Genomic DNA, 13,039 nt, shown 5'->3' with positions numbered 1-13,039 from the left:
TTACTTTCTCGCTCATATCATTGGGGGACACAGGACCGTGGGTATAGCTTGCTGCTGCCACTAGGAGGCGACACTAGGCTGAAAGCTGTTAGCTCCTCCCCTGCAGGCTATACCCCCTCCAGCCTGGAGAGAGCATATCAGTTTTTAGCTTAGTGTCGTAGGAGACAGACCTCCCTGCTTTGCAGGGTGGCGTTTCTGTTTTTTCTTTTGATTTTATTATTTTTATCTTTAAGTCACAGACTACTGGAAGGGGGCACAGGGTCGCCTGCGTCCCTGTATCCCCGGGAGGCTGGCCGGTGTATCTAAGTCACCGCCTTGCCTCCCCCAAGAAGGCAAAGTGGACCAGGGCAGCCTCGCTCCCCTGCTTCCCCCCAGCAAGAGGGCCACCCTCTCTTCAGCCCTTCTCTGCCCGGACCCCTGTCGCATGGTGCCAGCGGTCATAGGTTGGCCCTGCTGGTGTTGCATCATAGGGTGAAGAACACAGATGAAGACAGGGAAGTAATCTGCTTCATCCCCCTAGCTGCAGGAGAACCCTGCCCGCCCGTCCGTCAGCCCGATCTCCGGCCTCGCTGCTCTCGCCGCACGGCCGCTCTGCGGCATATCGGGTCTATTTATTAGAGGCGGCGGCATAGCACACATTACCTTTCAGCCACAGCGGTTCCAGTACCGCTGCGGTCAGGGTCGGACATGGGGAACATAGGCATTCTGACCTCACTTCAGCATTAGGCTGCCGTGCCCGGGCTGGAAGGGGCGTGGCTTGCCAACCCTGGACTGGAAGGGGGCGTGGCTTGCCGGTCCCGGCTGGAAGGGGGCGTGGCTTATTCTCCCACCCTGATTCAGCTTCCTGATTCTTCCTCGGCGCTGCGTGGGTAGGACACAGGACCTGGGACCTCCATACTGGTAGGCAATCGATACCCCCATCCAGCAGGAGATTTGACCATGTCTGACCCCCACCAGGCACCCTGTAGGACCACTTACTATGCCTGCTCCTTATGTTCGGAGAAATTCCCTCGTGGTCAGTCACTATCACTGTGCTCTGCATGTCAGAAACCTGCACAGAGACATCCCCCTAGGGCACAACAGCCCACAGAAGCCCTGGAGCGGCCTGTCCAGGGGGAACCAGACTGGGCAAGGTCCCTGTCACGGGCAGTGGAAGACCTCTCAAAAATCTCCCATTCCACCCTTTCATTGCTGGGTCGTTTGGTAGAGAAATCACCACCGGCGCAACCCGCACAGTCGCAGAGCGCACAAACCAGAGGCAGACTTCCTAGTAAGCGTTCCAGAGCATGCACCCGTTCCTCCTCTGACTCCTCAGCATCTCCCCCTGTTCCTGGATCCCATTCACAGGCGTCCTCCCTTTTAGGCGACGCACTGTCAGAAGGAGAGCTTGGGGATTCGGATGCAGATATGGATCCGGAGCACTCTTCTCAGATTGCATCCATGGTGGATAGCCTGATATCGGCAATAAGGGACACCTTCCAGGTTCAGGAGGACCTTCCCTCCACTAGCCAACAAGGGGTGTCATTTCTGCGTACGAAGCAGAACCCCAAATCGTTTCCATTACACAACTATTTTTCTATCGTTGTCACGAAGGCTTGGGACCAGCCAGGTTTGCGTTTCATTATTCCGAAACGCCTAGACCTCCGTTTGAACCAGGACATAGCGTCCGACCTCCCTCCCGCTGAACTTCAATCGTCAGCGCTCCAAATTTCTCAGGCAGGGAAATATCTCTGTGAAGCGGCTCTGGATGCTGGGACTATGATCGCCCGTTCCTCAGCTCTCGCCACTTCCATCCGCCGGGAGTTGTGGCTCAAGGCCTGGAAAGCCGATTCCTCATCTAAGCGCCCCCCTGTTGAGGCTTCCGTTCTCGGGGTCTCGGCTATTTGGGTCCAAATTAGATGAGATTATTTCGGAGGCTACGGGTGGAAAAAGCACCCATCTGCCCCAACCTAGGGCAAAGCGGCCTTTTCAGTCCAGAACTTCATCTTCTCGCTTTCAGTCCTTTCGCCGCTTTTCGGGCACCCGTTCAGCACCCACCTCAGCGGCGGGGCCGCCCAATCAGGATCGGCGGAAAGGACCGTCCTTTAAGCCCCAGCAGGCCTGGCGTCCGCGGCCTCAGCAGCCTCGCACATCCCCAGGTAAGCAGCCTTCAGCATGAAGGTTTGTCCCCACCCTCACAGGTGGGGGGGCGTCTTCTCCTGTTTCAGGAGATTTGGCACGCCCATATTCTGGACGCATAGGCGCTCGAGGTTGTCTCCTCGGGCTACAAAATAGAGTTCAGGTCTCTTCCCCCCAACCGCTTCTTCCTCTCCCAGCCCTCCAGGGATCCCATCCGGGCCGCGGCTCTTTTGCACGCAGTCCAGTCACTTCTCTCACGGGGGGTTATTTCCCCTGTTCCCTTGGAGGAGCGGTTTACGGGTTTTTATTCCAACCTGTTTGTGGTCCCCAAAAAGGAGGGCGATGTGAGGCCAGTGCTGGACCTAAAACTGTTGAACCGTTATCTGCGGGTTCAAAGGTTCAGGATGGAGTCCCTCCGTTCCGTGGTTGCTTCACTGGTGAAAGGGGAGCACATGGTGTCCTTAGACATCCAGGATGCATATCTTCACATCCCCATCGCCACAGCCCACCAACGGTTCCTTCGATTTGCCATCCAGGCAGCTCATTACCAGTTTGTCGCTCTGCCGTTCGGTCTGGCGACGGCTCCGCGAGTATTTACAAAAGTTCTTGCCCCTCTTCTGGGGATTCTGCGGCCCAGAGGCATTACTCTTCTCCCGTATCTGGACGACATCTTAATCAAGGCACCTACAGCGGCTCAATGCGAAGAGAGTCTTCAGATTACGATGAGCACCCTCACTCGCTTCGGGTGGATAATCAACCTGAGGAAGTCATGCCTGTCTCCCACCACTCAGATCAGATTCTTGGGCATGACACTGGACTCTGAGGCTGCCGTGGTGCGTCTACCACTGGACAAGAGATCGGACATTCAGAGGACGGTGCGTCTGCTCATTCAGCGCCGCAGGGTGTCGATTCGCAGCTGCATGCGAGTACTGGGCCTGATAGTGGCCTCCTTCGAGGCGATTCCATTCGCCCAGTTCCACACCAGGGATTTTCAGAGGCTCATTTTTTCCTCCTGGGACAAGTCCCGGGATTCGCTGGACCTCAAGATCTCTCTGTCCTACCCAGTGCGCGCGGCTCTTGGCTGGTGGATGGTACCGGACCACCTGTCCTCGGGGAAGTCCTTTCTTCCAGTGTCATGGACGGTGGTCACGACCGACGCCAGCCTCCGCGGCTGGGGAGGGGTCTTCGGTACCCGGACAGCCCAACAATATACTGGAGCTCCGGGCCATCTACCTCTCCCTCTGCCATTAGACCCCCTACTTGCAGGGCCGTCCGGTCAGGATACAGTCGGACAACGTTACAGCGGTTGCCTATATCAGCCACCAAGGGGGGACTCGCAGCGGGACGGTGATAAACGAGGCCGCAAGAATTCTGCAGTGGGCGGAAGCCCATGTTCCGGTGATCTCAGCTATATTCATCCCGGGTGTGGACAATTGGACAGCGGACTTCCTCAGCCGAACGGCGGTGGACTCGGGGGAGTGGTCTCTCCATCCGGAGGTGTTCGAGGACCTTTGTCTCCGGTGGGGACGCCCGGAAGTGGATCTGATGGCGTCCAGGCTAAATCACAAACTCCCGTGCTTTCTGTCTCGCGCAAGAGATCCGATGGCGTACGACGTGGACGCCCTCGTGGCTCCGTGGGACAACTTTACGTTTCTGAACGTGTTCCCTCCGTTACCGCTCCTACCTCGGATCCTATGCAGAATCAGGATGGAGGACATTCAGACGCTTCTGATCGCCCCAGACTGGCCTCGTCGAGCTTGGTACTCAGAGCTCATTCTTCTTCTGGGAGACGTGCCGTGGCCCCTTCCACTCAGGCCGACCTGCTCTCACAGGGCCCAGTCTTCCACCAGGGTTTAAATACGCTATGTTTAACGGCGTGACTATTGAAACCTTCCTGTTGAAGCAAAGAGGTTTCTCCGATGCGGTTGTTCGCACGATGATTAGAGCTAGGAAGCCCTCCTCCGCCAAGATCTATTATTGGACGTGGAAATCTTTCCTCAAATTCTGTGAGGACAGGGATCTTCCTCCCAGGCAGTTTTCCCTCCCTACGGTGCTGGCTTTCCTTCAGGCGGGTTTAGAGCTGGGACTAGCTCTGAGTTCGCTGAAAGGTCAGGTTTCTGCTCTTTCCATTTTTTTCCAGCGTACACTGGCGGTGTTGGGTCCGGTCAAGACTTTCATACAGGGAGTGGCTCACACCGCAGTCCCTTATCGGCCACCGTTGCATTCCTGGGACCTGAATCTGGTGCTGGTAGCGCTACAGTCCGAGCCATTTGAACCTCTGCGATCAGTCTCCCTTCGCATGCTTTCATGGAAGGTTGCGTTTCTGGTTGCAATTACCTCCATCCGGCGGGTGTCGGAACTGGCGGCTCTCTCGTCCAAAGAGCCCTTCTTGGTGTTTCATCAAGACAAGGTAGTACTCCAGACAGTGCCGTCCTTCCTGCCGAAGGTGGTGTCTGCGTTTCATGTTAATGAGGACATTGTTCTGCCCTCTTTTTGCCCTGAGCCTTCTCATCCTAGGGAGGTGGCTCTCCACCGTCTGGATGTGGTACGGGCCTTGCGGATCTACCTGGCAGTGGTGGCCCCTTTTAGACGTACGGACTCCCTGTTCGTAATCTCGGAAGGTCCTCGTAAAGGTTTGGCAGCCTCGAAGGTGACGATTGCTCGGTGGATTAGATCGGCCATTGCAGAGGCCTACCGCTCTAAGGGCAAGGTTCCTCCTCCCGGTATCACGGCTCACTCTACCAGGGCGGTCGGGGCTTCTTGGGCTCACCTTCACCACGCTTCGGCGTCTCAATTGTGTAAGGCAGCGACTTGGTCCTCTTTACACACCTTCACGAAATTTTACCGAGTGCATTCTTTCGCCTCGGCGGATGCTGCTCTTGGCCGCAGAGTTTTGCAGGCCGCAGTGTAGTGTCTTACCGGAGGGAGTTGGTTTTGTTCTGGGCCAGTGGTTGTTTCCCGCCCCGGGGACTGCTTTAGGACGTCCCACGGTCCTGTGTCCCCCAATGATATGAGCGAGAAAACGAGATTTTTGTGAACTCACCTGTAAAATCTCTTTCTCGCTTTATTCATTGGGGGACACAGCACCCACCCATTTTTTCTTTTATTATGAGGCCAGTGGGTCCGAGTTGCCGGTTGGGGCTGGTGTCCGGTTTGTTTTTTTTGTTGGGCAGTGGTCCTTACTGGTTGTGTTTTGTTTCGGTACGGTTTCTCCTACTGCTGAAGCACAAACTGATATGCTCTCTCCAGGCTGGAGGGGGTATAGCCTGCAGGGGAGGAGCTAACAGCTTTCAGCCTAGTGTCGCCTCCTAGTGGCAGCAGCAAGCTATACCCACGGTCCTGTGTCCCCCAATGAATAAAGCGAGAAAGAGATTTTACAGGTGAGTTCACAAAAATCTCGTTTTTGTTCAACCAGCAAGTAATTTTTTGACGGGAAATGACATAGGTGTCTCCCAAAAGATAATAAGACGATGTACAAGAGGCATTATTGTGGGAAAAAAAACATTTCTCAGCTTTTATTTACATTTGAGCAAAAAATACAAGATGTTCTGCACTGTGGAAAATTTTAGAGGACGTGGTCGGAAACCAAAAGTGACACCTGTGCTGGCCAGGAGGATAGTTAGAGAGGTGAAAAAGAATCCAAGGATCACCACCAAGGCCATCCTGGTGAATCCGGGCTCTGCTGGTGGCAATGTCTCAAGGCAGACAATCCAACGGACACTCCAAACTGCTGGGTTCCACTTCTCCAGATAAGGCACACAAAAGCTCGCTTGGCCTTTGCAAAAGCTCATATGGACAAAGAAGACAACTTCTGGTCTTCTGTGTTATGGTCAGATGAAGCAAAAATTGAATTGTTTGGTCACAATGATGTTTCCTTCATTTGGTGTAAAAAAGTAGAAGCCTTCAACCCAAAGAACACCATCCCCACTGTCAAACATGGTGGTGGGAACCTAATGCTTTGGGGGTGTTTTTCAGCCAATGGACCAGGGAACCTAATCACCGTAAACGGCACCATGAAAAAAGAGCAATACATGAGGATTCTCAACGACAACATCAGGCAGTCTGCAGAGAAACGTGGCCTTGGGCACCAGTGGACATTTCAGCAAGACAATGACCCAAAACACACATCAAAAGTGGTGAAGAAATGGTTAGCAGACAAGAACATTAACGTTTTGGAGTGGCCCAGCCAGAGTCCAGACTTGAATCCAATTGAGAATCTGTGGAGGGAGCTAAAGATCAGGGTGATGGCAAGAAGACCCTCCAACCTGAAAGATTTGGAGCTCATTGCTAAAGATGAATGGGAAAAAATACCTGTGGAGACATCCAAAAAGCTGGTCTACAATTATAGGAAGTGTTTGATTGCTGTAATAGCCAATAAAGGCTTTTCTAGAAGGGTATGAATAATTTTGGACTGGACACTTTTTGCTCAAATGTGAAAAAAAGCTGAGAAATGTTTTTTTCCCCACAATAATGCCTCTTGTACATAGTCTTATTATCTTTTGGGAGACACCTATGCCATTTCCCGTCAAAAAATTGCTTGCTGGTTGAATAAAAGTAACTTATAGTCAAAATTTGCCAGGGGTATGAATAATTATGGGCAGCACTGTACGTAAACGGAATGCACACTAAGTAAATTCCGTGTTTTGTTTTTTTATATACGGATCCATTGAAGTGAATAGATCCACATACGGGCCACAAAAAAAGGCATGGAACCGGGGAAAAAAAGGTTTGTGTGCAGGGGCCCTTACGGTGTGAAAACGACAGTAGCAGTCTCTGATTCGGCAGGAACCTGAGTTCAGGATCTCAGTAGACAATCGGTCATTAATCAGAGCTCTGTCCTAAGCTAACAGAGCAGTCAACAGCAGGTCATCGTGATCTATAGGAAGTGACCTGTATCAAATTTAAACCCATACCATACAGTACTGTGGAAAAAATGCTGCAGAGTAGGAATGCTTTCTAAAATAGAAGTGTTAATAGTTTTATTGGTATCGATTTAAGAAAATGCAAAGTGAAAGAACAGTGAAATCTAAATCAGACCAGTATTTGGTGTGACCACCCTATACTTACACACACACAGTTTTTGAAGGTTGTTCCGAACATCTTGGAGAACTAACCACATGTCTTCTGTGGATATAGGCTTGCTCAGATCCTTCTGTCTCTTCATGTAATCCCAGACAGACTCGATGATGTTGAGACCAGGGCTGTTTAGGGGCTATATCATCACTTCCAGGACTCCTTATTCTTCTTTATACTGCAGATAGTTCTTTATGACATTGGCTGTATGTTTTGGGATCGGTGTACTGCTGCAGTATAAATTTCAACTATTAACACTTTTATTTTTTTGCAGTATTTTCTTTGGCACAGTGGTGTAAATTTCTGTGAATTATTAATATGACCCCTCACCTTTTTGATTTTTTTTTTTTTTAGGAGAAGAGCTGACAAAAATAGAAGATGAAGACGAACAGGGCTGGTGCAAAGGGCGTCTGGACAGTGGACAAGTGGGGCTGTACCCTGCAAACTATGTGGAGTCCGTGCAGTGACATAGGAGTGACCTTCTTCCCCTGCCTCTAGCGTGCACCTAGTTCTCGTAATAACCTGTAATCTGTTCACGGGGATGAGCTGAATGCGACATAACCTGTATATATTACAATATAAGGAAGATGCGGTTGACACTAGGAATGACTTTGCATACATTTGGTAGAACTGGGAATCTTGATGTTTTTGATTTTAAGTTTAGTTTTTTTGTTCTTTCCTCTTTTTCAAAGTATAGATGCAGTTATCATAGCGGCAGCTGTTCTTACTTTGAAAAGGGACCCATTGCAATTTAGTGCAAAATCAGCACATTGAGAAGAAACAGCCCTGCTTGTTTTCTTGCTGTAGTTTTTTTTTCCAGATAATTTTATTATCGGTCGCTGTTGTGGACAGTGCCTTGCATTGATCCTGCGCATTCATGTATCCATATGACTTGTTGGTAGAAGTGACCTTTTCTGTAATGTGGAATATATATTTTTTTAAGCGTTGCGGTTCTGTATTATTTTTTTTTTATGAGATTCTTGTCTTATTTAATGCTGGGTGTAGATAATAATTTTTTTTTTCCCCCTTAATTTTTTAATATTTTTTTCCTGCAGGATGGATCGCTGCTCCTCTTCCATTAAAATTTTTTTTTTTTTAAAAAGCAAACAAAAAAACTATAAATGATAAGCTTGGTTTTATCACATGATACAACCACATGTCTCCATGTGATATAAAAAAAAAATATTCAAGTAGCCGACCTTAGCAGGTCATAATAAAGTATTGTATTTAATTTTAAAAAGTCTGTTACCATAAATTGTGGCAGAGTTTAATAACCTAATTCTGGGTCATTCTCCACCAATGAAAAAAAATTAAAAAAAATTCTTTTTCGCCCTGGCCGCCTCATGTGCCAGTCCTACTAACAGTTCTGAATCCTGTCTTCTGCCGGTGAACTTGATTTTCATAATCTACATATTCAGACCTCAATAGATGAACACTTAGAACAAAATGATTACTAATCAGGGACAATTTTCTGGTATTTAATTCTTTGCGCTCACTTGTCGTCCGATGAAACATTCCCTTGTATTGTGCAGATTGGTGTCTATTTTATTACTATTTTTGCTTTTTTTTCTTGTTCTTTCCTCTACTGCATATCATGTCCTGTATAGTAAAGCAAAGCTCTTCGTATATGAGTTTTAGGCGACTTTCCTGTTGGTCAGAGACAAAGTATTACATGAAAATCCCTATTCCTAGAACGAAACCAAGAGCCATGCACATATTTATTTTGAGCTTGTAATGATGGGAAAGGGCTTTTGGGTTCATCTTGGACTCCACCTTCTGTAGACCTGATGCAGAACAGAGTTGATCAAGTTTACCCAGTTAACTCAAAGGCTACATATGTGTCAAGACTTTCTTCATGTCGTCATCCACTGTACAAGTAGCCAAACGCTGTGTTAGAGTAATGTGCGTTTTTGTCTATATGGAAATTTAAAAAAAAATTACATATTTATGCCTCTATATATATATTAGATATATAAACCATTGACTATACGGAGAGAATCTTTTAACGCATGTCGTCTCGTGGATTTCATGACAGACTATGCTTGAAGACTGTTATCAATTCTAGACCTTCCATCCTTCCTAGTTTTGCTGTATCATAGTCTTAAGTATTCTGTGATTCTGAAAAACAAAAACAAATTTTTTTTTTAGTAATAAACTAAGGAAAAAAAAGTGTTGTGAATATGTAATTTGGAAACTGGTGACTTGTAAGCTTCTTCTCAGTTCTGTGTGGATTTCTTGTAGCGAAACACTGTAATCGTCTTCCACAAATTCTTGGAGAAAGGGGATCCGGGCAGTGGCATCCATGGTTTTGGTCTCGATAAGCCCAATAGAGTTGTCTCCTGAAATGTATCTGAAGACAGAGGCTTTTTTTTATACCTCAGGCGGAGGGCTACAAGCTCAGACAGTTGATTATGACCAGGGGCCACCTTTATAGTGGATCCATGGTGTGCAGAGTAGGCCCCTTGTTTTGTGATCCTGCCCTCTCCCTATCCTTTTCACAGAACTCCCCTTAGTATGGAGCGGCTGACCGGCACGGGGGAACCTCCTAGCTTCTAATGATGTATTGTCGATAGTATAACGTTTCTGATGCATTGAATGGAAACCTGTTTGTTGAGGAAAGTCTTTACTGCATACTATAGCACAAATAACTGTACACAAAGCTGATTTGTAGGATTTCGGGTAAGTTGTGCCACACCAGGAATCTTGGCTGTAATCCTATGAAAAGAATACAAATATATTTTATTGGAATTCTCTGTGTTTTTGTGTGCTCATTTTAAATTTTTATTCTATCTGGGTTTGTTTATAATGCACATGTTTTTTTTGTTTAGTACAGTGTTCCCCCAGCCAGTTTTTGTCAGACCCCCCCTGCATGGGATACTTGGGAGTTGTCATAGCATTAGGCCCTATTCACACTAATGAACACAAGTATTTAACAGATCAAAATGGAGGGCAATGGATGCTTTTCATTAGGATCTGTTGCCACATTGACCATAAAGGTAAAAATGGAAAGATTTATCAAGCTGGTGTAAAGGAAAACTGGCATAGCAACCAATCAGATTCCAAGTTTCATTTTTCAGCACGCCTTAGGAAAATAAAAGTTGGAATCTGATTGGTTGCTATGAGCCAGTTTTCCTTTGCACCAGTTTTGATACATCTCCCTTTTAGTTCCCAGAATCTCAAGACTAGCTGGGCAGCCGTATCACTTGTTCAATTGTCAAATTAGACCTTGCACCACATGAATCAGATTCCACTTCATTGTAAATGTGCAGCATCTGTACAGTTGTGCCTTAACAGGACTGTAAAACAGACATTAAATAAATATCATACCTACATTTACCACTAGGGGGAGCTTACTGCCTACTGTGTTGTTATTGAGCCCAAAGCATCAAAAGTATGCAGTACACTCCTTCTAGTGGTGGCTGCAGGTAGACAGAATGTTAGAATTTACCTCTGTATACCCAGGGGACATGAGCTCTGTATTAGGAGAATAGAGCTATGTTCCTATAAAGATATGTCTTTAAAATATTTAGATTACAAAACAAGATGGTGTTCAAAGACTGACTTTGACATAGCTTTGAACTCAGTTTTTTCTTTTTTTTAGTTTGCGTCCTTTGTAAAAAAAATTATATAGAGAGAGATAGAGATATATAGATATAGATAGAGATATAGATATATATATATATATATATATATATATATATATATATATATATATCTATAATTATAAATCAAAAAACGGGCAGCACTCCAAAAAGTTAAATAAAAAATGTATTCACCCATAAGGCAATGCAACGTTTCGGCTCAGTGCTAAAGCCTTCCTCAAGCCAAAACGTCGCATTGCCTTATGGGTGAATACATTTCTTTTTCCATTTCACTTTTTGGAGTGCTGCCCGTTTTTTGATTCTCTACATACGGGGTTTGCTCATCCCCAGTTGGCCTGTTGCACCCACCTGCCTTTTACCTTGACGGGTACCCTTTTTTATATATATATATAATAAAATTTTGTGAGGTTTCGCTCTGGTAGGGTAAGCGGACACAGTACAGAAGCAGAAGACAAGTTCTTAACGCAAAACTTCAGTGTTTATTCACACTTAAGGCAAATGCACAAAATAATGCGTTACTTTGCAGTTTTGGTGTTTACTTCACACACAATGGAAAGTACATCTTGGTGTTACTTCACACAAATTGGAAAGTTCATATAAGACAAGTCACCTTGATGTCAGTTCTGCCTCCAGCAGTCCACTGCAGGCTTTAGGGGGTCTGTTTCCTCGGCCCATGGGTCTCAGCCCTCCAACCTGGCACCAAGCATTAGATCCCAACACAGAGATCCTGCTGCTGAGCCCAGCTGCCTTTTTAAGGACAGCCAGGTGCTGCCAAAAACTCGGACCGGCAATTAAAATCCAGTCCAGTATTTGACCCTACCTGGCTGCAAATCAGCCCAGCAGCACACGCTGGGAGGAAAATACCTGTTTTCCCAGACCATTCCCCTCACTGGGTCACATACCCCCCCCCCCCCTTTTGTTCAACCCTGAGGGGGTGAACACTTGCCAGACAATGCACTCAGGACAGGGCATCCATGTTTCCCTGCAACCGGCCTGCCCTGTGTTCCACTGTAAATTTAAAGTTCTGTAGGGAAAGCAACCATCTGGTGACCCGGGCATTTCTGTCTTTGGCCTGGCTCATCCACTTGAGAGGGGAGAGGTCAGTCACCAGGCGGTATTTTTTCCCCAACAAATGATAATGGAGAGACTCGATTGCCCACTTGATAGCCAGTCACTCTCTCTCCACTATACTGTACCTGGTCTCGGCTGGGGTGAGCTTACGGCTGAGGAAGACAACGGGATGCTCCTCCCCGTTGACTTCCTGAGACAGTACAGCACCGAGGCCTACTTCGGAGGCATCGGTCTGTACTATAAATTCCTTTTTGAAGTCGGGAGTCACCAAAACCGGGGACCCGCACAGGGCCGACTTCAAAGCGGAGAAAGCCTCTTCCGCCTGATCATCCCAGCGAACCATCACTGACTTGCCTCCCTTCAAGAGCCCTGTCAATGGCGTGGCCACCGTAGCAAAGTGGGGGAGAAATCTCATGTAATAGCCCACCATTCCCAAGAACGACTTTACTTGCCTAGTGGTGACAGGTCTGGGCCAATTCTGTATCGCCTCTATTTTGTTCACTTGGGGTTTGATGACTCCGTGCCCAATGACACCCCAGGTATTTAGTCTCCTCTAACCCTATCACACATTTTTTTGGATTAGCGGTTAGTGCAGCCTTCCAAAGGGAGTCCACTACGGCCTGCACTTTGGGTAGGTGACTTTCCCAGTTGGTACTGTGGATGACAATATCGTCCAGGTAAGCCGAAGCGTATTGACGATGTGGACAAAGCACAATGTCGATAAGTCGATGAAAAGTGTCAGGGGCACCATGCAAACCAAAGGGTAACACCTTATATTGGTACAGCCCCTCTGGTGTGATGAAGGCAGTTTTCTCTTTGGCAGCCTCCATCAAGGGTACCTGCCAGTACCCTTTGGTGAGGTCCAAAACAGAAAAATATTTTGATGAGCTCATCCACCTGGGGCATGGGATACGCATCGAATTTGGAAATCTCGTTTAGTTTACGAAAATTGTTACAAAACCGTAACGTCCTGTCCGGTTTGGGTATTAAAACTAGGGCTGGCCCACTCACTTTTAGACTCCTCAATAAAGTCTAGTTGTAGCATTAGCTGCACTTCCTCCAAGATGGCTTGTCCCCGAGCCTCGGGTACCCGGTATGGTTTTAACCAGACTTTTGCCTGAGGCTCAGTGACAATATCATGCTGAATTGTGGAAGTGCGTCCGAGGAGGTCTGAG

General features: G+C 47.4%; 1 protein-coding gene across 3 annotated transcripts in view; it reads left to right on the top strand.

Moving 5' to 3' along the window:
* PACSIN2 (protein kinase C and casein kinase substrate in neurons 2) overlaps positions 1–9,939 on the top strand; it is a 148,007-nt gene extending 138,068 nt beyond the window's left edge. For all 3 annotated transcript variants that reach the window (XM_040439170.1, XM_040439168.1, XM_040439169.1), the window contains one exon: positions 7,546–9,939. In XM_040439170.1, coding sequence (XP_040295104.1) covers positions 7,546–7,658 — 113 coding nt within the window. In that variant the 3' untranslated portion in view covers positions 7,659–9,939. The remainder of the gene's footprint in view (positions 1–7,545) is intronic.
* Positions 9,940–13,039: the final 3,100 nt, after the last annotated feature.

The sequence above is a fragment of the Bufo bufo genome, chromosome 1 (assembly GCF_905171765.1).
Source record: "Bufo bufo chromosome 1, aBufBuf1.1, whole genome shotgun sequence".
Lineage (NCBI taxonomy): Eukaryota > Metazoa > Chordata > Amphibia > Anura > Bufonidae > Bufo > Bufo bufo.
Note: the sequence above shows the minus strand (reverse complement) of the source record. Positions and strands in the feature narration are given on the sequence as shown.